At 43.8% G+C, this 25,721-nt stretch overlaps 1 protein-coding gene across 7 annotated transcripts in view; it reads left to right on the forward strand.

Moving 5' to 3' along the window:
• Positions 1-25,721, forward strand: part of SNX29 (sorting nexin 29) — a 768,639-nt gene that overhangs the window by 222,878 nt on the left and 520,040 nt on the right. For all 7 annotated transcript variants that reach the window (XM_049902690.1, XM_049902693.1, XM_049902691.1 and 4 more), the window contains 2 exons: positions 7,396-7,520; positions 22,588-22,768. In XM_049902690.1, the coding sequence (XP_049758647.1) occupies positions 7,396-7,520; positions 22,588-22,768 (306 nt within the window). The remainder of the gene's footprint in view (positions 1-7,395; positions 7,521-22,587; positions 22,769-25,721) is intronic.

Raw genomic sequence — 25,721 nt, forward strand, 5'->3', positions numbered from 1 at the left:
TGCTCTTGAGCATTGAGCAGCTAAAGCAAAAGGAAGAATTGATGAAGTAAAAGAACTGAACAGAAGATACCAAAGACTCTCAAGAAGACAAAGTATTATAATGACATGTGCAAAGAGCTGGAGATGGAAAATCAAAAGGGAAGAACACGCTCGGCATTTCTCAAGCTGAAAGAATTGAAGAAAAAATTCAAGCCTCAAGTTGCAATAGTGAAGGATTCCATGGGGAAAATATTAAACAGCGCAGAAAGCATCAAAAGAAGATGGAAGGAATACACAGAGTCACTATACCAAAAAGAATTAGTCGATATTCAACCATTTCAAGAGGTGGCATATGATCAGGAATGGATGGTACTGAAGGAAGAAGTCCAAGGTGCTCTGAAGGCATTGGTGAAAAGCAAGGCTCCAGGAATTGATGGATTATCAATTGAGATGCTTCAACAAGCAAATGCAGCGCTGCAGGTGCTCACTTGTCTATGCCAAGAAATATGGAAGACAGCTTCCTGGCCAGCTGACTGGAAGAGATCCATATTTATGCCTATTCCCAAGAAAGGTGATCCAACTGAATGTGGAAATTATAGAACAATATCATTAATATCACACGCAAGCAAAATTTTGCTGGAGATCGTTAAAAAATGGCTGCAGCAGTATACCTACAGGGAACTGCCAGAAATTCAGACTGGTTTCAGAAGAGGACGTGGAACCAGGGATATCATTGCTGATGTCAGATGGATCCTGGCTGAAAGCAGAGAATACCAGAAGGATGTTTACCTGTGTTTTATGAATGTGTGGATCATAACAAACTATGGATAACACTGGGAAGAATGGGAATTCCAGAACACTTAATTGTGCTCATGAGGAACCTTTACATAGATCAAGAGGCAGTTGTTCGGACAGAACAAGGGGATACTGATTGGCTTAAAGTCAGGAAAGGTGTGCATCAGGGTTGTATTCTTTTACCATACCTATTTAATCTGTATACTGAACAAATAATACGAGAAGCTGGACTGTATGAAGAAGAACAGGGCATCAGGATTGGAGGAAGACTCATTAACAACCTGCGTCATGCAGATGACACAACCTTGCTTGCTGAAAGTGAAGAGGACTTGAAGCACTTACTAATGAAGATCAAAGACCACAGCCTTCAGTATGGATTACACCCCAACATAAAGAAAACAAAAATCCTCACGACTGGACCAGTGATCAACATTATGATAAACGGAGAAAAGATTGAAGTTGTCAGGGATTTCATCTTACTTGGATCCACAATGAACAGCCGTGGAAGCAGCAGTCAATAAATCAAAAGACACATTGCATTGGGCAAATCTGCTGCAAAGGACCTCTTCAAAGTGTTGAAGAGCAAAGATGTCACCCTGAAGACTGAGGTGCGCCTGACCCAAGCCATGGTATTTTCGGTCACATCATATGCATGTGAAAGCTGGACAATGAATAAGGATGACCGAGGAAGAGTTGACGCCTTTGAATTGTGGTGTTGGCGAAGAATATTGAATATACCATGGACTGCCAAAAGAATGAACAAATCTGTCTTGGAAGAAGTGCAGCCAGAATGCTCCTTAGAGGCAAGGATGGCGAGACTGCGTCTTACATACTTTGGACATGTTGTCAGGAGGGATCAGTCCCTGGAGAAGGACATCATGCTTGGCAGAGTACAGGGTCAGCGGAAAAGAGGAAGACCCTCAACGAGGTGGATTGACACAGTGGCTGCAACAATGAGCTCAAGCATAATGATTGTAAGGATGGCGCAGGACGGGGCAGTGTCTCATTCTGTTGTGCATAGGTCGCTATGAGTTGGAACCGACTCGAGGGCACCTGATAACAACAACAGGGGGTAGATCTTAAGTAGAAAAGCAAGTGTCATAATGAGCTAATTACAGGACCAGTGCCTACTGGCAGTTTCTTTACTGGCATTTAGTGGTGATCTGTGTCATGCTGATAATGTCTCACCTGTAGGCTATGTTGTTGGGATTGTACCTCAGTGAGGAGATTGGGTTTATGTTGTTGGCTTGCTTTGCATTCCCTTTTGGGGCCATGTTTTGTCTAGAACTGGCAGGGTAGTTCCTGACCTGTGCCTTGGAGCCAAGATTGTGCCTGAGACTTGAACCATTTTAGAACATGCTCCTGTTGATCTGGGTTCTTTGTTCCCTTATCAGACATAATTGCCCAGGGAGAAAGAACGAGGGCTAGCAAGACTTGGGTGAATGGTTTCAAGCTGTGTTGACAATACCCTTGCCTGACCTAACCTGGCTGTCATAGAGACTAATGGGTAATGAAAGTCTTGTTAATTCCTACGAGGTAACAGGACCGTGTGGTATGGTGTCATGGGTGCTCCGTGGTGAGTCCACAAAGGAACATGGATGTCCTGACCTACCTTCAGAATGGCGTGGTATGGGCTTGGCCACTGCTGTCTTGTAAACACCTCGAGCAGCTTTTCTGTGCAGACAGCTTAAGAACCACTGAGTCAGTGGGACAACTTCAAGTCAGACGCTTCTCACGGCATCTGCTCAAGGTGAGCTGAGTGACCCTAGTTCGTAGGCGAGGAAGCCTGAAGCTCAGAGAGGCCTCACTATTAGCGGGTGGCAGAGCTGGAATTAACACCAGAGTCAGTCTGAACGTGTGGTTCTCATTCGTGGGTGAATTTGCTGCCCAGGGGACGGTTAGCAATGTCTGAAGACATTTAGGGTTGCTACAACTGAGGGAAAAGGGTGTTACTTGTATCTAGTGGTTAGAGGCCAGGGATGTTGCTCAACATCCTTCAGTGCACAGGACAGCCTCCCATAACAGAGAATGATCTGGTTCAAAAATGTTGATAGTGCCAATGTTTAGAAACCCAAAGTACATAATTTCTTCTGCTTTACCAGCTCTTAGTGAGTCCTCCTCCTTTGGCACAGACTTCCTCATATTGTTCGTTTTCTGTGTGACCATTTCGTGTTTCTGTTACCAGGTGGAAGCGCCAGGTTCTTGCTCAGCATGACTCATATTGGCCAATAAACAAGAGACTGAGCTGGGAAGGCAGAAAGCACCTTTATTTCATTGTGCAACGAAAGGAGTCAGTTTGAGCTGCTGCCGCCAAGATTGCTCCCCAAGGGTGAGGGAAAAAGTTACTTTTAAGGGGGTTTAGAACCAGGGAGTTCATTCAAGTTACATCAGCAGCATTCTTAATCATACTGTGCAGGCACAGTTGGGTTTACGTATAACTTTCAAGCAAAGAAAGCAGGATTCTGATGCAGAGCTGCTTAAGGTAGTGAAATTTTCTACAGCCTGGAGAGTCTGTCTCATTTCTCCAATGTGATTTTAAGCTCCTTGAGAACAGACTGACTGTTCAGCCATTGCTCAGCAGACATTTTTAGAGGGCTTACTGTGTGCCGGGAACTATGCTAAGGACATTGTATCTTAGGGTTGCCTAGCTCCTCGTTGCCTTGCTTTTTGAGGGGTGACTGTTTAGCGACTTTTAAAATGATGGCCTGCTTTTGGCATCATTGGATTAATGGTGGCAAGAGTAGAAGAGTTACTTTCCTGGATGTGGGTGGAATGTAGGCTCCATCTTCTATTACTAGGAAAACAAACCTCAAAGCTCATGCTCTGATTGACCTTCCTCTTTACTTCTAGGCATTGTTGTAGTTCTTGCCTGGTGCCATCATTTCTATGTTATTAAAAAAATACCTTTAATTGTTGCAAAGCCCTTTCCTCTGTCCAGATTTTTGAAGGATCTGCGTATTTACATCAGCATCAGGATGTGAGTGAATCATTGTTTAAAGATAGAGGCTTTGGTTAATTTTGGAGTACTAAACACAGCCTAGGGTTTTATTTTATTTTTCCGAGGCAGGGCCTTGGTCAGGTTTCATTTTACTAATCCTCTGTTTTGGTTACTGTGGAATTTAAATAGTTTTGATGGGTGTCATGGCTTCCAGGGAGCTCTCCATGTGTTTGATCAAATGCCTGCAGAGATATGTAGGGAAACTAGCATGTGTACAGCTAATATTTGAGTATCATCTGCCCCATAGAGAAGCTTGTTTCAATGAAAGGGAGCGTTCTGGGACCCATGGTTCAAAGTCACCCATTTACTGACTGTTACGGATTGAATTGTGTCCCTCAGAAAATGTGTGTCCATGATTCCTAGTATTGTGTGATTGTCCACCATTTTGTCATCTGATGTGATTTTCCTGTGTGTTGTAAATTCGACCTCTGTGATGTTACTGAGGTGGGATTAGTGACAATTATGTTAAGGAGGCAGGACTCAAGCTAGAAGATTAAGTTTTATCTTAAATCAATCTCTTCTGAGATATAAAAGAGAGAAGAAAGCAGACAGACATGGGTGACCTAATACCACCACGAAAGAAGTATCAAGAGCATAGTGTGTACTTTGGACCCAGGGTCCCTGCACTGAGAAGCTTCTTGACTGGGGAAGATTGATGACAAAGACCTTCCCCCAGGGCCAACAGAGAGAGAAAGCCTTCCACTGGAGCTGGCACTCTAAATTCAGACTGGTAGCCTCCTAAACTGTGAGAGAATAAATTTCTGTTTGTTAAAGCCATCCGCTTGTGGTATTTCTGTTATAACAACACTAGATAGCTAAGACACTGACCCACTGAAAAAGCATTTATGGACACGCACTATGTACCAGGCACCAAGCTAAGTTTGGGGAGTATGGGAAAGACAGAATAGGAGTTAGATGGATTCCCTGGGTTGTGCACTTAAGTACTTGGCTGCTAACTTAAAGGTTGGTGGTTTGAACCCACCCAGAAGCGCCTCGGGTTCCGAAAGTTCATAGCCATTGAAAACGCTACGGAGCACAGTCCTACTCTGACACATATGGAGTTGCCATGAGTTGGAATCAACTCAACGGCAACTGGTTTTTAAATTTTTTTTTTGGTTAGGAAATAGGAAATAGGCTTCTTTCTTGTGGAGGGCCAACTTGGGTCATTTGGCAGTGGCAGACTCTGCTGGGATGGCAGTCTAGAAACTGGGATGAATTAGTGATGTCTGCCATGGGCACGGAAGGAAGAGTAAAGGCACAGTGCTGTGTATTTGCTGAGGCCGTGTTAGAGTTTTCTAATGTAGATGGAGTGGCTTGAGTAAAGGTTGGGTATGGGAGTGAGAAGACTTTTGTCTTAGGAAAAAGGATGCTGACTTGGTGGTGTGGGATGTAGTGGAAACTGCCTTTGATCAGCATAGAGGGGCTGGGCTGAAGTACAGGTGTTCCTGCTTATTATATTCTGTCCCCTTCAGGAAGTCACTTATTAAGCCTCAGTTTCTTCAAATGTAAAATGGAGATAATACCTGCATCACCTATTTGGCAGTGTTGAGGGGAGGAACTAGTGAAATAATGACTATGAAAATGCTTTACCACCCACAGAGTGATAAACACCTGGACTGTCATTACTACAGGTGTGATCCTGGGTGGGTGGGGCAGGAAATACCCACATTTAGGCAAGGTTGAACCAGATCATGATGGCCTTAGGGCCTTTGCACTGGCCACCTCTGCCCAGCTTATTGCTTCTTGTCATATCCAGGCCTAGCTCCAAGGTCACCTCCATTCAGGCCACACAATCTAAGCCAGTCCCTAGTCTAAACCACACAGGAAGCCTCCTTGGAAGCCAGGACACCTACAAGCTTATCCTATTTTATTTTCTTTAAAGTGCTCATCAACTGAAACACAGCTTATTTGTGTATTGCTGTCTACTTGTTGTTAGGTGCCTGTTGAGTCAGTGTTGACTCACAGTGACCCCATGTGACAGAGTAGAACTGCCTCATAGGGTCTTCTAGGCTGTAATCTTTATGGGAGCAGATTGCCAGGTCTTTCTCCCACAGAGTGGCTGGGTGGGTTTGAATCACTGATGTTTTGGTTAGCAGCCGAGAGCTTAACCATTTTGCCACCAGGACTCCTTGTTGTTGTTGTTAGGTTCCATTGAGTTGGTTCTGACTCATAGCAACCCTCTGTACAACAGAACAAAACACTGCCCGATCCTGCGCCATCCTCACAATCGTTGCTATGCTTGAGCCCATTGTTGCAGCTACTGTGTCAGTCCATCTCATTGAGGATCTTCCTCTTTTTTGCTGACCTTCTACTTTACCAAGCATGATGTCCTTCTCCAGAACTCCTCTAGAACCATGCAAATGTGTAGTGAGGCAGTGACTTGCCTGTCTTACTCCCACCTTTGTATCCTCAGAGCCTAGAACAGTGCCTGCTTGGCACCTGGGACACGTTCAGGAAACAGCTGTCAGATGAGTGAATGGAAGAGACCCTGCAGTCCACAGACCTAATCTTGCCTTCCACTGGACCCTGGGAGGTGGTTAAGAAGCCAGGGTAGTTGTGCGGCCTCATCTTTTTTTTTTTTTAACGTGTTCCTTAATCTCCTGTTTCTGTGGTTATGGAGAAATAAATTTAAATATGTGCATAGTAATTGTAATATAATTGGAAACTCCTTCAACTCTGGGTCTGACTTCATGATATGATTGCTTACAACAAAATTAAGAACAAGAATCAGAATTCACATTATTTTTCAGTGTTATGTAACAACAGGCCATGAAATTACACAGTTTCCAACTTGGCAGACTGGTGAGTTCCATCTCCGAAAAGACAATCTTATTCCTTAAACTATGTGTGATATGAATGAGAGTTGAAACTTGTGAATTGGATACAATTAATACTCAACCCCTCCCCACCCTGAACTGACTTGTTTTTAAACTGGCTTTTTTTTTTTTAAATCCCCTGCTGGCTGTCACCAATTCCATCCTCCCTTGTTCCTGTGAATTTTTTCTCTACTTGCGGGACTTTTGCGCATAGGGGTTGACTGTGTGGGGCTTCCTGTTATGTGAAACCTACATAAGCAGAGAGAGGTAGAGTCAGTTTCCAAGCCCCTGCCTGTACTTTGCCGAAACCCTGGTGGCAGAGTGGTTAAGTGCTGTGTCCACTAACCAAAAGATCGGAAGTTCAAATCCACCAGGTGCTCCTTGGAAACTCGATGGGGCGGTTCTGCTCTGTCCTGTAGGGTCACTATGAGTCAGAATTGACTTGACAGCAATGGGTGGGCCTGTACTTCCAAGGGTCCTGGGTGGTGCAGATGGTTAAGTACTCAACTACTAGCTGAAAGGTTGCTGGTTTGAATCCACTCAGAGGTACCTCAGAAGATAGGTCTGGCAATCTGCTTTCAAAAGATCACAGCCTTGAAAACCCTACTCTGCACACATGGGGTCACCATGAGTTGGAAACAACTCAACAGCAACTAACAACAACAGCCCGTGATTCCAGGTGTCTCCTATCCACCTGCATGCTGAGGTTTACACCTGGAGACTCAGCCTGCACCCTGGAGATGTTGGGGCCGCCCTGGCTGCTGCTCTCTTCTCAGGTGGATTGATGAATTATTGATTCTCTTGCAGGGTGACTTGCCTCTGTGCCCAGTTTGAAGCCGTCCTGCAGCATGGCTTGAAGAGGAGTCGGGGATTAGCACTCACAGCGGCAGCGATCAAACAGGCAGCAGGCTTTGCCAGCAAAACCGAGACAGGTATGGCTCTGCCTACTGTGGTGGGAGGAGGTTACCTTCTCTCCCAGTCTTGCTCTTTTTATTCTTATTAATAGCAGGCAAGGCAGCTATCACGTGCAATTTGGGGAAGAGGGGTGGAAATCCATGTGTGAGGATGTCTCCTGTGTAGACAAAACAACATTCATGTGGTCTGGCATCTTAATTGAAGTGAAGTCATCCTCGGTGCAGAATCCTCAGAGCCACGTGTTCCAGTCTCTGCAGGGTTCAGGGGCCTGTGGCCAAGGTGCTTATTCTGCAGATGTGGTGTGGCAATTGCTGGGAAATTAATAATCTGTTTTAGTTTTATGCACAGGGAGAGTGTGGTGTTTCATAATTAGATGTCTTCCACAACATCAGCAGAAACCCCTCAGGCCTCTGAGCTTATAGTTCCACCATCACGCATTTTAATGGTGTAAAAGCCTTCGCTGTGTGTCAGGCTCCAGGGTCTTCAACGATAGTGCTGATACTAATAATGGCGTTAATGCTTACGGTGTACTTAGGGGCAGCCCCACACTTTGTTAGTTTTTTATACCCATGAACTCATTCAGTCCTCACCACAGCTCTATGTAGTGGTGACAACAACAACAACAACCCAAACTTGTTGCCATCAAGTCGATTCCAACTCATAGTGACCTTATAGGACAGAGTAGAACTGCACCATAGGGTTTCCAAGGCTGGAATCCTTATGGAAACAGCCAGATCTGTCTCCTGTGGAACAGCTGGTGGGTTTGAACTGCTGATCTGTCAGTTAGCAGCCTGAGCTCTTAACCAAGGTACCACCAGGGCTCCTTATGGGGTAGTAGGTACCTTTATTGTCCTCACTGTACAGGTGAGGAAACTGTTACAGAACTGTCACAAGCGATGTGCTTTAGACCTGAACCTTGAATGGTGTCATATTGTATAAAAACATCCATGTTCTTCTCCTCCCTCCAAGTTTTAACGAACAAGTTCTTGCAGACCATGCTTGTGGCTGTGGCCCCAGGGTCCTGAATCTTTCTTATTATTGCGATAGTGTCACAATCACTGCTGAGCAAAATATGTTATCTTTGGACAGTTCCCTTCCTTTCACAGCTAAAAACCAGACCTCATTGTGTTTGCTGAGATGTCTGGAAATTCCTTAGCTTTTCCCCCTCCCACATGTTGGTGTAACTTTCTTTTCCTTCAGCCCTTCAACAGACCTTTGACTCCTGTTGCTCATTTTCAGAACTGGATGTGGTTCCTGTTGGGGTCTGGGGACAGCTGCGAGAGGGATTCCTGTCACTGTTGATTTTTCTTCTGTGCTCCGGGGCCCCTCCTTTAAAAGCCAGGGAAGTCAGGAGCCAGCTCAGAGAAGAGCCAGCACCCAGGGCCTCAGTCCTAGCAGAAGTCTCTGCCTTGGTATCTGGGATACCAGCCTAGAGTGTGTCTCAATGGCTTCTTATTCCTGTGATGCTCCCCTCATCATCTGCAGGGAGGTGGCTTATGCTATGGACTGGTTGATGAGGGAGTCATTAAGCTTTCCCCAGAGCCCCAGTAGGCTTGCTGGGCCCTCCTGTTTCTTTTCGTTTCTGTCTTACTGCCTCCTGGGGGTGCTGCATTAGAGAAACTGGTATGAAGTAACCCATATGCACTTGGTCTGCTTCCATTTGGGCCAAGGGCAGCTGCTGGGCATGGCAGAGGCAACCCTGGCTTTGGAGTCAGATGAGGAGGGTACGTCTTGTACCACCTTGGGAAAGCTCCCTCCCCTGAGCCTCAGTTGTTTTCAGCTGTGACTGGAGGTCTTGTATCAGTCTGGAGGGTTGTCACGAGGACTCATGTGAAGCACCAGCTTTAGTTCATTAAAAAAAATAAATAAATAAATAAATAATTTTTTTTTCTTTAGTTCATAGCAACTAATAAATGTTTAACTGTTAACTCTCCTCTCCCCAACACCTCTTTAACTTTTAACCTCTTTCTCCACCTCAGCCACCCTTAAGACTCTGACCTTTGGGCCATTAAAGAATGGCCCTTTCTGTTCCCATCCAGACTGGCTTTCCTGTCTTTTTGTTCCTTGCCCCTAATAATCGGAGAAGCACCACTGTGTTTGGAAAGTGTCTCCAGCATTTGTGTTCTTGCCACTTCTCTCTGTCTCAGCGTGAGCTGTACACCCGAACCCCCAAAAGACTGACAGCCACACAGAGGCTCAGGCTCTGGTTTCTGCTGACAAGGATGTGCTGGTGGCCTCCCAGCCAACTGGAAACAGCTTAGCTCTGGAGTGGCTGCCAAGGGCTTCTGCCATCAGTGTCGGAGGTGTTAATTAACCATTCACTGCATGCAAGAGAGTGCTTCGCTGATCAAAGCCCCTTTCTTTCTGTTGAATGTTTGATTAAAAACTTCAGAGGGAAAGGGCAGGTGGGTTTTTAACGGAAAATTGGGAAAGATCATTGATCTAATGGCTTCTTGAGAATGTTGTTAAAGCCACGGGAATGACCGTTTCTGGTGGAAAGAAGAAAAAGAAACCTGAAGAGGATTAGATGGGAAGGAGCATGGCTTGTGCCCCTTGTCCCTGCTGGTTGCTGGGCAGGCACTTGACGTAGTGTGGTGGCTAAGATCTCAGGCCCCGGAGTGAGATCACTGGGGCTGCCATCCCTGCTCAGTGACTTGTCACACAGGAGCTCCCTGGGACATCCCCTCTCTGAGTTTCCTCTTCCTCTTGTATAAAATAAGAGTAATAATAGCACCCGCATCTCAGGGTTGTGGCGAGGGTTTGTTGAAAAAGTGTCTGCAAAGCTCTCAGTCCAGGCCCTGTACAGAGTTGCCTGTGCTGGTACTTGATGATCACACAGCAACAACTTTCTAGACTACACGATGGTGTCCTTATTTATTGGATGGTGAAACTGAGGCTCAAAAAGTTAATAAGTTGCCCAAGTTTCACAGCTGGTAAATGGCAGAGCTGAGAATTTCAATGCAGGTCAAACTGACCCCAAATTTCTGCTGCTTCTCCCTACTCTGCATTATTGCTCCTCTGTAGACCGCTGTAGCTCAGTTAACTAAATTGAAAGTGACAGAAGAGAATAAATAATGATGAATTAATCCACAAGGCTGTTGCATTAGCTGTTTACAGATGAGGAACTCCACCCTTTAATGAGAGACAAGCTGAACTTCAAAGTAATGACAGTGAACAAAATGTTAGTGCTGAAAATAACAATACAGTAGAGAATATTGAATGTCTACAGGGGCATGGTTGCCTTTGATCCTTTGGGGTTAGGGTGCATGTAGGGCCGAGTTTGGAAACTGGTGCCTCTATATGATGTGCTTAAAAAAAATAGTGCCAACATTTACACACTATGAGATTTCATGTTGAAATGTAGATTTGTAGCTTTTCTTCAACTGGGAGATCTGTGACTCTGGGCTTGTGTTTGCACTGGTGACTTTGACTGGAGCTGAATACTGCTGCCCTCTGTGGACAGGACAGACATGCTCTAGTTAACCACAGTCTCCACCTGTCCTGTCATTTGAGATAGAGGGTTGGTTGCCATCGTTACATTTATACTGCTGTTTTTCTGTTGTTGAAATCAAGAGGAAAATACTTCTTGTCTCTACATGTTGATGTTTTACTTTGTTTTTTGGGGGACCATGGTCCAGGGTAAGTGAAATAGTTTTTCGAACATGTTAAATTTGTGACAACTCACATTAAGAATTCCCATTGTTACCTTTCTGGGTACTGAATGAGGGCAATGATGTGTTTTTTTTAACCTAAATTTTATTGATTTATTCAGACAGATAAATGCACAGATCGTACGTGCACAACTCATTGAATTATTACAGAGTGAATCCACTCACGTTATTACCATGTAGGATTAAGAAATAGAATATGGCCAGCACCCCTTGTCCTCTTCTAGTTACTTTGCCTCAAGTCCTCCTCAAAGGTAGTGACTGCTCTGACTTCTCACAGCATGGATTAATTTTGTGTGATTTTGAAGGTCACCCACTACATTCTCTTCCATGTCTGGCTTCTCTCGCTCAACAACTCTGTTGATGTTTATTATTTTACAGCTTATCCATTTTACTACTGATGGTAATTGGGTAGTTTGCAGTTTGGGACTGTTGTAAATAAGGCTGCTATGACCGTTCTTATATGTGTGTTTTGGTGAGTGTGTATATATATATATATATATATATATAGATACACATGTATGTATACATATACATGTATGTATGTGTGTGTGTGTATGTATATATATATATATGCATTTCAGTTGGGTATATATCTGGGAGTGGAACTGTTGAGTCATAGGATATGTATATGCTGAACTTTAGTAGAAACTGGAGCTATACCAGTTCACATTTCCATCAGCAGTTTATGAGAGTTGTGGTTCCTTGCCAATACTTGGTATCGTCCTAAAGGGTGTGTAGTGGTATGTCATTGCATTTTAGTTGTCATTTCCTGATGACATGATGTTGTACCTGTTTTCATATGCTGTTGGCCATTCATAATATCCTCTTTGGTGAAGTGACTGTTCAAATCTTTTACCTATTTTTCTGTTGGGTTGCTGTCTCTGTCTTATTGATTTGTAGGAATTCTTTATATATTCTAGATATGAATTCTTCCTAGGACACATGCATTATAAACATTTTTCCATTCTGTAACTTATCTTTTCACTCCCTTAATGATGTCTTTTGATTAACAGGAGTACTTAATTTTAGTCCAATTTATCAGTCTTCTTAATTGTTGCCACTTTTATGTTCTGTTAAAGAATTTTTTACCTTTTCCAAGGTCCTGCAGATACTCTATGTTGATTTTCTAGTTTTGGTTTACCTTTCATTCTGAGATCTATAATTTACCTGGAGTTTATTTTTATGTGTGATGTGATGTAGAGGGCCAGTGTTTCTTCTGTGTAGATATCCAATTGACCAGCACCATTTATTGATTACTCTTTCTAAACTAAGTACCACTTTTGTCATAAATCAGGCATCCATATATTTTTAGGTCTTTTTGTGGACTTTCTACTGTGTTCTGTTGGTCTGTTTTTGTGCCAGTAGCACATTGCTTTAATTACTGTATTTTTATGAAAAATCTTTGTACCTGGTAAGTGTAAGTTCTTCAATTTTATTCTCCTTCAAGATAGTTTTGGCTGTTCTTGGCTTTTTTCATTTCCACATGTAATTTTGAATTATATTGTCAATTTCCACACCAAAAAAAAAAAAAAAAAAACTTGCTGGGATTTTGGTTGGGATTCCATTGAATCAGTAGATGAATTTGGGAAGAATTCACATATTTACAATACTGAGTATTTCAATCCAGGAACATGATATATGCCTCCTTTATTTAAGCCCTTTCTAATATCTCTCAAAAATGTTTTGTAGGTTTCTGTGAACATCTTTTGTTAGGTTTGTCTTAATATATTTGTGATTTTTGATGTTATAGTTTTTAAAAAATATTTTCGTTTTCCGATAGTTTTTTGGTGGTAAACAGAAGTGCTATTGCTTTTTGTATATTGACTATGGATCCAATGACCTTATTAAGTTTACTAGTTAATTCTAATAGTTTATCTGTAGATTCTTCTGGACCGTTTAAGTATGTAATAACGTTTCTTTTTTGGGGCAAAGAACCAGTTTTATTTCTTCCTTTCCAAATTTTACAATTCTTTTTTTCTTGCCCTATCACTCTCTTTAGGACCTCTAGTACATTGTTGAACAGCAGTGGAAATACAGACATCCTTGTTGTATTCCTGATCTCAGAGGAAAAGCTCAACTAGATTAAGAGAGTTCTTTTCTTTTTCTATTTCTAGTGGCTGAGGTTTTTTTTTTTTTTATCATGAATGGATATCGAATTTTATCAAGTGCTTGTTCTGCATCTGTTGTGACTGAATTCGCGTTAAACCAACTTGCATTCCTAGGATAAAGCCAACTTGGTAATGATGCAGTGTTCTTCTTATGTATTGTTGGATTTGATTTTGAGATTTTTGCATCTATATGAGCTGTTAGGTACAAGTGGCTTGCAATCAGCTGCTACACTAAAGGTTGGCGGTTCAAACCCACCCAGCGACTCCACAGAAGAAAGGCCTGGTGAGCTGCTTCCGTAAAGATTACAGTAAAAAAAAACTCCGTGGAGCAGTTCTGTTGTGTAACACGTGGGATCACTGTGAGTTGGGGCCAACTTGAGGCTGCTAGCAACAATTCTTCCATTTAAAGAAATATGTTAATTGCATACAACTCCTGCAGAAATAGAAAGAAAAAACAAAAACGTATACACACACATTTATTCTCTTGAACTGAACAAGGCTTGCATCAGCACACATTGTACAATCTTGCAAATTACACAGATAATGAAAAAGGTTCCTTGTTCGTAAATGCAACTAATATTTGATGTTTGTAGGAAGGTTTTGTAATTATAGAATTAGTTTTTTTTTAATAGATGTAGCACTGTTCAGGTTTTCTATTTCTTTGTGTGTGTTTTAAGTTTTTTTTTTTTTTGAGGTCTATGTCTATTCCTTCTGAATTTTAACATTTTTTTGCATGTAATTGTTTATAATATCCAATTCTCTTCATGGCAGATTTCCGGGCTTTTCTTCTGAGGCAACCCTGGGTGGGTTTAAACTGCCAACCTTTTGGTTAGTAGTCCAATGCTTAACTCTTCATGCCATCCAGGGACTCTAACCTTGATAAGGGAGATACTTTCCTCAGAAAGAAAAGAGGGATAGGGTCTATTGTAATAGTGAAGGAGGAGGCAACTATAATAGGAAGAACACTTAGACCATAAGGTCAGCAAGTATCTCAAGAATCAGGGAAAAAGGGCTTTTCTTCTATAGAGACTGAGAGTAAACAAGAGTAAACAAGGCTAGAAAAAACCAAAATGTGGCAAAGTAGGATGAGAGGGTGATTTGATCCGATAGTAAATCAGAATGTTTATACTGAGGCCAGCCCGTTCTCCAGGAGGGGGTTAACCCTCAGGCTGAGGCTGGGCCTAAGTTCAGGGACTTGGGGGAAGGAGAGAAGCTTAACCAAAGTTTGGTGAATAAACGCTTTGTTTCTGATTGTTCAGTGTGTTCATTTACTCATTTATGAGGCAAGGAATGGAAATTTGGGGGGGTCTATGCCTGATCTGAGGAGCCCTGGTGGTCAGGCTCTCAGCTACTTAACCGAAAGGTTGACAGTTTGAACTCACTTTCTCGGTAGGAAAAAGATGTGGCAATCTCCCCCCATAAAAATTTCAGCCTTGGAAACCCTATGTGGCAGTTCTACCCTGTCCTGTAGGGTCACTGTGAGTCGGAATCGACTTGATGGCAACGAGTTTTGTTTTTTTTTTTTTTTGGTGCCTGGCCTTTTCACAGGCAAACAAGGGGCCGTCTGTGAGTCTTTATCTAAGTCTTATGGTAAGGGTGGTTATTTGCAGCAGGCCCTTTTCATGAACACAGAGGATGGAAGAATTCTTTAACCATCACTGTTTTCCAGGTAAAATTCAACATTATCACCTATTAGATTTGGGACTGAGTTGACACTCCTTGTCATGGCTTCCAAGGTCTGGCCCCTCCTAGCATCCTGGATTTCTCCTTTTCCTCCCTACTTAACATACACCCACGGCTCACATGCAGCTGACAGGTAAAACCTTGCCACACTTCTATCCAGTTGGTAAAGAAATGATGACTGAGTCCCATATGTTTTTCTTCCATGGCCCCTCCCTTGAGACCCCTGGAACCTTGCCATAATTCAGCAACTAAACTGTTAATGCCTGAATCATGTTAGCTGGGGAAAGGGGCCTTCCAGAACACTTCCTTCTGATTGGTCTGTGCCATCAGTTCTTAAATCCTAAATTTTGAATAGCATTCTTGGTTTCTGCTGTCCCCAAGTCTGGAAGTACCCTTTGTTCTTTCCCTTCTACCACCCTCCTCCCTTCCCCTCTAAACTCTGACTGCCTGAACGTCTGTTCTCTTGAAGTTTCAGAGTTCATTCCAAAAGCCAATGGTGAGCTCCCCACCCAGTTCAGGTAATGTACCCCTCTTATGGCCCCAAATCCATCTCTCATCAAACCTGTGGCACTACCTGTCTCCTGTCTCTCTCTTGAAGGTCAGGGACCTGTATCCATCCTCATTCATCTTAGTAGCTCCTCTGTACTGGAAGGTACCTGGCCACCTGCTGAGTTGTTGTTCTTGTTAATAATATAAAAATATTATTAAAAATATTATTAGTTACCGTTAAATTGGTTCTGACCCATAGTGACCCTATTCACAACAGAATGAAGTGCTGCCCAGTCCTGCACCATCCTCACTATTGTTGCTGTGTTTGAATCCATTGTTGCAGCCACTTTGTCAGTCCATCTCATTGAGGGTCTTCCTCTATTTCACTTACCCTCTACTTTCCCAAGCATGAAGTCCTTCTCCAGGGAGTGGTCCCTCCTATAACATGTCTAAAGTACATGAGACCAAGTCTCATCACCCTCACTTCTAAGGAGCATTCTGGCTCTGCTTTTTCCAATATAGATTTTCTTTACTCTTCTGGCAGGCCGTGGTATATTCAGTATTCCTCGCCAACACCGTAATTCAAAGGCATCAACTCTTCTTAGATCTTCCTTATTCACTGTCCAGCTTTAGCATGCATATGAGGTGATTGAAATACCATGGCTTGGATCGGGAGCACCTTAGTCATCAAAGTGACACCTTTGCTTTTTAACACTTGGAAGAGGTCTTTTGCAGCAGATTTGCCCAGTGCAATGTGTCGTTTGATTTCTTGACTGCAGCTTCCATGGGGTTGATTGTGGATTCAAGTAAAATGAAATCCTTGACCATGTCAGTATTTTCTCCGTAGAGGCCATCGAAGGACTGTGTTCAAAATAACGGCTCGAGAACCCTGACTTAGGGCATGTGGCTCATTTTCCTGTGAGGCCTAGCATTCACTGCGCTGTGTGTCTAGCTTCACAGTCAGTTGCAGGCAGGTGGAATTAATACAGCCCACATAGTACAATGAGAGAAACCGACTTCCTTCATTCTCTCTGGGGATTTTTGAAGGAGGTTGGTTGCATTTAACTCAACCAAAGCAGACTTTATATTTTGCTTCACTGGGTCACCTAGGGTAACAGTGTCATTTCTTTAGAAAGTTAATTTTGGAGAAGCTGCATGTGCTAGGAGAATACTGGGCCATCTTTTTGATTGTGAGGGGAAGTCCACTCCCCACCCTACCAGCCCTGTAAAGGGTTTCAGTTCCTTCTCTGCTGAGTTCATGGACATGCAAATCAGCTACTTCTGGTGAAGGAGACCTTGGAAGAATGTCTGCTGAAGGTGCAGAGACAAGACCTCCCATTTCTGCCTTGTAGCTGGGCTTTTCCAGATTGGGGGGGGGGGTGATTGGAATGTGGGAGCATCTGTGTTCCTCCAGGTCTCAGACTGGAATATGGAAGAACTTGTTTGGCCTTTTCCTCTTGGGAGAGTCGATAGCGTATGTGGCCAGTTCTGCAGTTCGCCTGCCTAAAATCATTCTCCTTTTCTTCTGTGGCTTAACAGACCTTGATTTTGTCTGGGCTATTGTATGTCCTTCTCTAGGCAGTGGATCATGAGTGACGAAGGCAGTCTTGACATTTGTTCTCCACTTTCTCTACTCCCTTGTAGTTTTCTGGAATTCCTTAAATGCCTAATAAAAGGGGCAACAGAGCTGGCTTTATCGCCTCCTCTTTCTTCCTGTTCTTGTTGCAAAGGTGATGCCCAGAGTTGTGATACTCATCTGTGATGAGGAAGTGAAGATCAAGAAAATTGGAGACTCTGGCTCTGAGGGAGCCTGTGAACCAGCTGCCTACCTCCAGAGTAATTATGGGAGGAAAATAAACCTGTCTTTGCTTACCAGGTGCCCATCTCCTGGTGGTGGGTTTGTTTCTTGTTGGGCGACGCCTGGTTTTTGTTTTTGAGTAGTGCGTTTCACACTGATTGAGGATGCATCTCTGCACGGCTCTGGAGGACAGCACTGCACAGGGCCTGGCGTGTAGTCGGCCCTCGATAAATGGTCGTGGGAGGATTGAAGAATATTCCGTGTCTCACTGCGTTAGGCCTGCTCTGGCTGCAAGGGACAGCAACCCTCTCACATGGACTTAGCACAAAAGGATATTTATTGACTCAAATAACTGGGAAATCTAGAGGTTGGGCTGGATTCAGGGACTCAGTGTTCCCCCAGATCTGCCTCTTTCTCATCACAGCTTCTCTCTGGAGGTGTCTTTCCCAGGTGGGCTCTCTCTTCCTGATGGGGAAAATGGCTCCAAGCAGCCCCAGGTTTACATGATTCTTAGAGTTCCTAGTTCTAGAAAAGGGTCGGCAGACTCTTCCTGTAAATGGCCAGGTAGTAAGTATTTTAGGCCTTGTGGGCTATAAGATCTCTGTAGCAATTACTCAGCTCTGGCATTATAACTTAAGAGCAGCCACAAACAACATGTAAACAATTGGGTGTGGCTGTGTTCCAGGAAAACTATATTTACAAGAACAGGTGGCAGGCCCCATCTAGAAGAAGAGAGGTCCTCTCTTCCAGTGGTTCAGGTAGAGTTTGTGGGAGGACCCTATGGTCTAGGGCTGGGACTAGGGTGAGGCAAGTGAGGCACTTGCTTTGTGTACAAAATTTAGAGGAGTGTCAAAAAACTCAACAATCAAAGTAAATATTTTCATACAGTGTTTTAAAAAATCAAAATTAATACCAAATAACAAACAAAAAAACAAAAAACCCATGAACAGAACATCAGAATGTTAAAGACACGATCTGACAGGGCTGGGATCAGAGTGAGAGGAGTGAGGTGAGTCAGGGAGGCCAGCGCTGTTGTGGTCAGGTGATCGCCCAGCCTGCTTGCTTGCCCACCTCTGTTATGGGGAGGTCAGGGTAGTGCTGGAGGTGGCTTTACCAGGGAAGCCAATGGACCACGTCTCCCATAGGAAGGAGGTTACTACTACCTGAAGGAAGGGGAAGGGATGCTGTTTGCCTGCCTCAGTGCCTTGGCTTGTGGGTCAAGTGTAATATGCTATTAATAACTGTTTTTCATTGAGCACCAACTACACACTAACACTCAAAACCAAACCCACTGGCGTTGAGTTGGTTCCAACTCATAGTGACCCCATAGCGTTTTCAAGGCTGTAAATCTCTACAGAAGCAGACTGCCACATTTTCCTCTTGCGAAGTCATTGATGGTTTTGAACCACTGACCTTTTGGTTAGCAGTCGATTACCTTAACCACTTCACCACCAGGGCTTCTTAACTATAACCAGGTATGTTAATAATAATAATTATAGCTAGCATTTATTGACTGCATGTATTTATTGGAAGCACTTGACATGTATTCTTACATTCTCACTTTTCCTCATAGCAAACCTTAGAGGTAGGTACTGTTATCTCCATTTTACAGATGAGGAAAATGGAGGGCAAAATAAGTTGCCCAGAGTCATACAATGCCTGAACTAGACTTTGAGCCATGGTTTTTGTCCTCTTTGTGGTCTCTAGAGTATGAATTCTGGGCATTGATGGAGGTTGAGGCCTATTAGAAACGTAAAAAGCTCTGTGCTATTTGTGGTCCTCTACTAACGAATACCCTTGGGGAGCTTGATGCAACACTCCCTTCCTGCTTCCTGGCTCCTGTTCTTGTTGGCCACTGGTTTTCAGTGGTTCAGAGAACCAGAAGCCCTTGCCCACCTTTGGAATTAGCCCTGCGTATCGAAGCACTAAGATATCGGCGTATATTCCTAAATTAAATTATGGACACTCTGTGCATTAAGTGGCAGGTGAGCTGCACTTTAAATAGACCACATTAATTCTGGCAGTGGAAGCAGAGCCCTTACTGGGGAGTTCTTATCATCATCAACATCGCTCTGACAAGCTTTAGAAGGATTCTGCAGCAGTAAGCAATTTGGGAAATTGAAATGTGGAAACACTGTGAAGTGTTCCGTGTGCATTCAAGGTCAAAGGGAGGTGACTGCATCTTTCCAGAAAGACAGGCTGCAGGTGAGAGCCACTTGGTTGGAAATGCGATGGATCTACAGATGGTTTGGTGCATTTCAAAATAAGTTATTGACTGGCTAGCCGGGGTGTTGTTCTGGCCAGACTCCCCAGGTCCTGGCTTTTGAGCGAGGCAGACAGTGGAAAGAAGACTGCTATGCCATTGTGACAGGCTGATCCCATGGGCTGGGCAGGGGATTAGTTTGGTATTTAGGGATTGAGACAGAGGAGAGTCCTGGGTAAGTTGCCCTGTTGGTGTTTTTTTAGTCATTCTTGGGAATCTTGTTCTAAGTGATTGCAAAGATTGGCTTGATCCACAGGTATACACATATGCACACACACTCATATGCACATATATTTGTTGTTCGGTGCCATGGAGTCGATTTTGACTCATAGCAAACCCAGGTGACAGAGCAGAACAGTCCCATAGGGTTTTCTAGGCTGTAATCTTTACGTGAGCAGATCACCAGGTCTTTTCTTCCACGGAGCCACTGGTGAGTTTGAACCTCCAACTTTTGGGCTACTAAGTGAGTGCTTAACCATTGTGCCACCAGGACTCCTTGCATATACATTTAGGGGATGTTAACCAAAAAGGGAAAAGAGAAAAGAACGCAGCTCTTTTATAAGAAGGTACTTACTAAGGAAGCAGTGGGTGGTCATCATGGGCTGAGCATTGTGCTCAGCATTTCACATCCCTTTCCTCCAATCAGCCACAAATTTTGGGAGATTTTGAACTTTTGGGTTTGTTTTATAGGAAAACAACCCAAGGCCCAGTACGGTTGAGTGATTTACCCGGGATCATTCCGTTGAACTATCTTTGCCTGCTGGTCCTGTCCACCAGATAGGAAGCTTCTCTGGGACCAGTCCGTATTGTGTCTACCTGAGTATATCGTCGCCTCACCCAGTTCCTGGCTCACAGTAAGCAGTGTGTCAGTGCTAGTTGACTTGAAATATTACACTAGTTTCTGCTGAGTTGATTCCAACTTGTGGCGACCCCACGTGCATCAGAGTGGAACTGTGCTCCGTAGGGTTTTCAATGGCGAATTTTTGGAAATAGATCACCAGGCCTTTCTTCTGAGGTGCCTCCGAATGGACTTAGACCTCCAACCTTTTGGTGAGCAGCCAAGCATGTTAGCTGTTTGCACCACCCAGGGACTGAGGTTATCAGCCTGGTGTCCAGTTTATGGAGATGTGTATGTAATATATATGTATCCTTTGGAAGGAAGGCTCAAAGATTTTGTCATATTCTCGGAAGCATCTGTGACCCTGTTTAGCTTTTGGATTGGAGCCCTGGTCCGAGAGCTGAGACTTCCCTTTTTCTGTCCTGTAATATTAAGCAGTTGTGAACATGATCATTTTGAAGGTAGAGCCCTCTCCAGAACCGCAAGAGAAGAAATTTGTGTTACTTTAAACCATCAATTTTGTGGAACTTTATTATAGCGGTCATAGGAAACTCATACATTACAGTGTGTATGTGTGTATGTGTAATTTGCAAGGCAAAGTGATTTAGTGGTTTGGAGTTAGACAGCTTTGAGATCCTGACCGCTCTACTGCTTATTAACTGTGTGTCACTGGGTGAGTTACTTCGCTCGCCTGACCTGGGCCCTTTCTTTAACATAGAGGTAGCGTTGGTTGTTGTGAGGACTGAGGTCATGTGTACAGGGTTCTTGCAGTGGCTGGCACATAGTTAAAGCTCAGTAAGTAGGTGTTACTGTTGCTGCCATTACTGCTGACTGCATGGAAACGTGTTGATGTGCCAATGATGGGTGAGGAAAATTGATCACAAAATTATGTGTACATTAGAATTCCAGCTATGTGAAAAACTGTGTGCATGAGGATCAAAAAGGCAGGCTGTGAAGAGATGCAAGAAGTTGTAAGAATGACTGTTTTATGGGTGAAAATAAACTAAAACTTTCCCTTAAGGCCTTAAATATGTTCTTATCTTCAGACCTAGTAATTCAGCATATGGAGGTCTCTTCTAAGGAAGTAAAAATGAGGACAATTTTTTTTTGTGCAAGGATGTTCATTGCTGTGTACAGGGAAAATTGGTATTATGTCATGTTTCCAGAGTATTTAAAAAAAAAAACAAAAAAAAAAAACCTGTTGCCATGAGTTGTTTCTGACTCATAGCGACCCTATAGGAACTGTCCTGTAAGGTTTCCAAGGAGTGGCTAGTGGATTCAGACTGCTGACGTTTTGGACAGCAGCTGTGCTCTTAACTACCAGGGATAAAAAAAAAAAAAACAAAAAACCCAGTGGATAGAAGTATTTAAATTATACTGGGAAGCCATCATAATAATGTCTTCAAAGACCTTTGAATGTTATAGAAATAAATGTTCATAATCTAGACAAGAAAGCAACCAATATGTACAACTACACACACGCACGTGCGCACATATACATGCAGGCACATACATACACACTGTGATGTATTAGTTTCCTATTGCTGCTATACCGAATTACTACAAAATCGATGACTTAAAATAATACAGATTTCTTTTTTTACTGTCTGGAGGCCAAAAGCCCCAAGTGAGTTTCACTTGGAAGAGCTGCTTCCTTTTGGAAGCTCCAGGGCAGAATCCATTTCCTGCCTTTCCCAGTTTCTGGTGGCTGCTGGCATTCCTTGGCTGTGGCCACATCACTCTGATCTATGCTTCTCTGGCCACATAGCCTTCTCTTCTTCTCTGTCAAATTTCCCTCTGCCTTTCTCTTATAAAAACACTTGTGATGATGTTGGGTACACAGGGATAATCCAGGATAATCTCCCCTTTTCAAGGTCCTTCATCACACCTGCAAAGTTTTCTTTTGCCATGCGCAGTGACCTTCACTCGTGCCAGGGATTAGGTTGTGGACATTTCTTGGGGCCATTATTCAGCTTACACAGATGTCAATTTTATAAAAAAAAAAATTTTTTTTCAGTGAAAAAGACTAGAAGGAAATCATTAAATGTTAACAGAGGTCACCTCTGGATAACAGGTTTTGGGGTCATTTTTATTTTGAATATCCTGTATCTTGTGCCTTTTCTGTGCTAAGCAGGCAACTCTTTCAACCCTCGAACACACCTAGGGAATGCAACTCTAAAGCTGCTGTGCGTCCCAGGCCTGAGTGACACACACCTGTCCCTGTCTTTTCTCAGAGCCCGTGTTCTGGTACTATGTGAAGGAGGTCCTGAGCAAGCATGAGCTGCAGCGCTTCTACGCCCTGCGCCACATCGCCTCGGATGTGGGCCGCGGCCGTGCCTGGCTGCGCTGCGCCCTCAATGAGCACTCACTGGAGCGCTACCTGCACATGCTCCTGGCCGACCGCGGCAGGCTCAGGTACTGGGGCTGGGCTGGGCTGGGGCCCTGGGAGGAGGAGGTGCAGCAGGTGGTTCAGATCCAGACTCTGGCTCAGGCTGCCTGGCTCTGCATCCCAGCCCCTCCACCTGGGGTGAGCAAGTTCCCCCTGACAACCTCCTTTTGTTCAGCTGTGTTGTGGGGATGGTTGGTAAGAGAATAAATGTGAGAATGCTTGCAAAGGGCTCAGCATGGCATCTGCATACAGCCAGCACTCAATAAATGTTTGTTATTATTACGGCTGGAGGCGGGGAAAGAGCTATTGTTTCAGGACACAACCTGCTCTTCAGTTCTCTGGAAGTTTAATTTGAGCTTCTTTCAGATTCAGAGTTTCTTCCTCTTTAGATGTTGGGGGGGCTTAGTGCCAGTTTCGTGTTCTGTTTTTTCTTGTGTGCTGCGTTCTTTATAGTTGCTTCTGTTTTCTGAGGTAGTTGTTGTTGTTAGGTGCCGTTGAGTTGGCTCCAACTCATAACGACTCTGTGTACAACAATGAATTGTTGCTGCGCTTGAGTCCATTGTTGTAGCCACTGGGTTAGTCCATCTCTTGAGGGTCTTCCTCTTTTTCGCTGACCCTCTACCAAGCGTGATGTCCTTCTCCAGGGACTGGTCCCTTCTGATAACATGTCCAAAGTACGTGAGATGAAGTCTGTCCATCCTCACTTCCAAGGAACACTCTGGCTGTACTTCTTCCAAGACAGACTTGTTTGGTGCTTCTGGCAGTCAATGGTATATTCAGTGGTCTTCGCCAACATGCAGTTCAAATGCATCAATTCTTCTTCTGTCTTCTTTTTGATTGTGCTGCTTTCACATGCATAATGAGGTGATTGAAAATACCATGGCTTGGGTCGGGCACACCTTAGTTCTTAAAGTGACATCTTTTCTTTTTAACACTTTACAGAGGTCTTCTGCAACAGATTTGCCCAATGCAATACGTTGTTTGATTTCTTGACTGCTGTTTCCATGGGCATTGATTTTGGACCCAAGTAAAATGAAAATTTCTGAGGCTAATCAATCCCAAATTGACTTAAAAAAAAGATTTAAGCTGAGGAAAGAAGTCATTTGTTGTTATTTATTTATTTTACTATTTATTATGCTTTCTTGATCATAAGCATACTGTTCACTGTGTCAATTAGTGTAGGCCAAGCTAAGGATCCCTGGGTGGCGCAGATGGTTAAGTACCTGACTATTAGCCGAAAGGTTGGTGGATTGAGCTCACTCAGAGGCACCTTGGAAGGCAGGCCTGGCGATCTGCTTCTGAAGACCTTACGAGCAGTTCTCCTCTGCACACTTGGGTTGCCATGAGTTGGAATCGATGGCAACTAACAACAACATAGTCCAGGTTATGCTGCATTAACAGACACCACCAAAGCCTCAGTGGCTTGAGACAAGTTTATTTCTGCCTCGTGATACATGCCTGTCATGGGTGAGCAGGGGCGTTCTCATTTCTGGGACCCAGGCTGATGGAAGCTCCATCCCTACATATCTGTTCATGTTTGCCAAGGTAGGAGCTGGAGGTAGTGTTGAGCTAAGCACTGGCTCTTAAAGATGCTGGTTGCGGTGATGCTTCACTTTACTCACATTTCGTTGGCCGATGCAAACCATGTGACCACACGCAAGTTCAGTGGGGTACTCATGGCCGTTGAGTGGGTTCTAACTAATAGCAACCCTGTAAGCTTTATGGAAGCAGACTGCCACATCTTTCTCCCATGGAGCAGCCGTTGAGTTTGGATCACAGGCCTTTCAGTTAGTAGTCAAGAGCTTAACTACTGTGCCACCAGGGCTCCTTGTTCAGCAGGGTAGGGAGGTATAATTATCCACAGTGAAAGGAGGAGTTCACTGAATATGAGCCAGTGATCCTATAGTCACCCACATTCACGTGAAACACATGAAAATGCTGTTGAACTTACTGGAGTGGGGGGGCGGGGATAACTTAAATCACTCATAACATATACAAAAAAAACTCTGCTGCCATGCCAGTCTGTTTCTTTCCTGCCACTTTTCCTGTACTCCTGATGTTTATGATCTCTCTCTCTCATTGGCTCTGGCACTTTTTCCTCTGAGAATGGTGGACTAGACATGTTGTTTTGTGTCTCCTGTAGATGGTGCTCACCTTGCTGTGGTCCTCAACAGTGAAAGTTCATTTAATTCAGTACATTGGCATTTCACTGGTACCTCAGTGCGTCCAGTGATTTCGTATCTTTCACTCCCTGGCACCAGTCTCCTCTTGTTTCTTCTTCTGCTGCCTGTAGTCATGTCTCTCGCAGTAATTGGTCACATGTTCTGGGACTGTGCACCAGGGCTCTTAAAAACACCCCAAAGTTCTCCCTTGAAGATTTATGTCTTGTTGACTGGGATGCCTTGTCTAGCTGTTCTGTACTCCTGCAAGCCCAGAATGGAACGGATGTGGAGCCAGGGTGATCCACACTGACTGAACCTGCGTGCTGTGTCGGGTCTGAGTTGGGAGGCCAAGAATGTCTGTCTCTCCTGAGCGCTGCCCAGCTTTAGTGAAGAACATAACTCCTGTTCCTTGAAATGAGTTTTTGTAAAGGTTTTTCCAGCAGAGCATTTGCAAGTAGCTCAGAGTTGCACACTCATCCTCACAGCTGGATGTACCAGTGGGGCAGCTGAAGTGAATCAGACCCTTAGAATCAAGGTGAATTCACCTGAACTACTACTTCCTTAATTGATGTGGGGTAGCCAAATTTATTTGTTATGACTCCATGTAAAACCGGCTCAGATTTTGAAAGAATCAGGTTTATGGTTGAAATGCCATCTTGAACATGTGGTTTGTGCTTCCACGGGCATTTTCCTGGGTAAATTTATTGAAAATTTTGTGTTTCTTCTCTCCTCCTATGATCTTGTATTCACTCTAGCAGATGATTTTTCCAGCCTCTCACTGGACTACAGCTCCCTCCTCACTGACTTTCCTTTAGTG

The sequence above is a fragment of the Elephas maximus genome, chromosome 12 (genome assembly GCF_024166365.1).
Source record: "Elephas maximus indicus isolate mEleMax1 chromosome 12, mEleMax1 primary haplotype, whole genome shotgun sequence".
In the NCBI taxonomy this organism is placed as follows: domain Eukaryota; kingdom Metazoa; phylum Chordata; class Mammalia; order Proboscidea; family Elephantidae; genus Elephas; species Elephas maximus.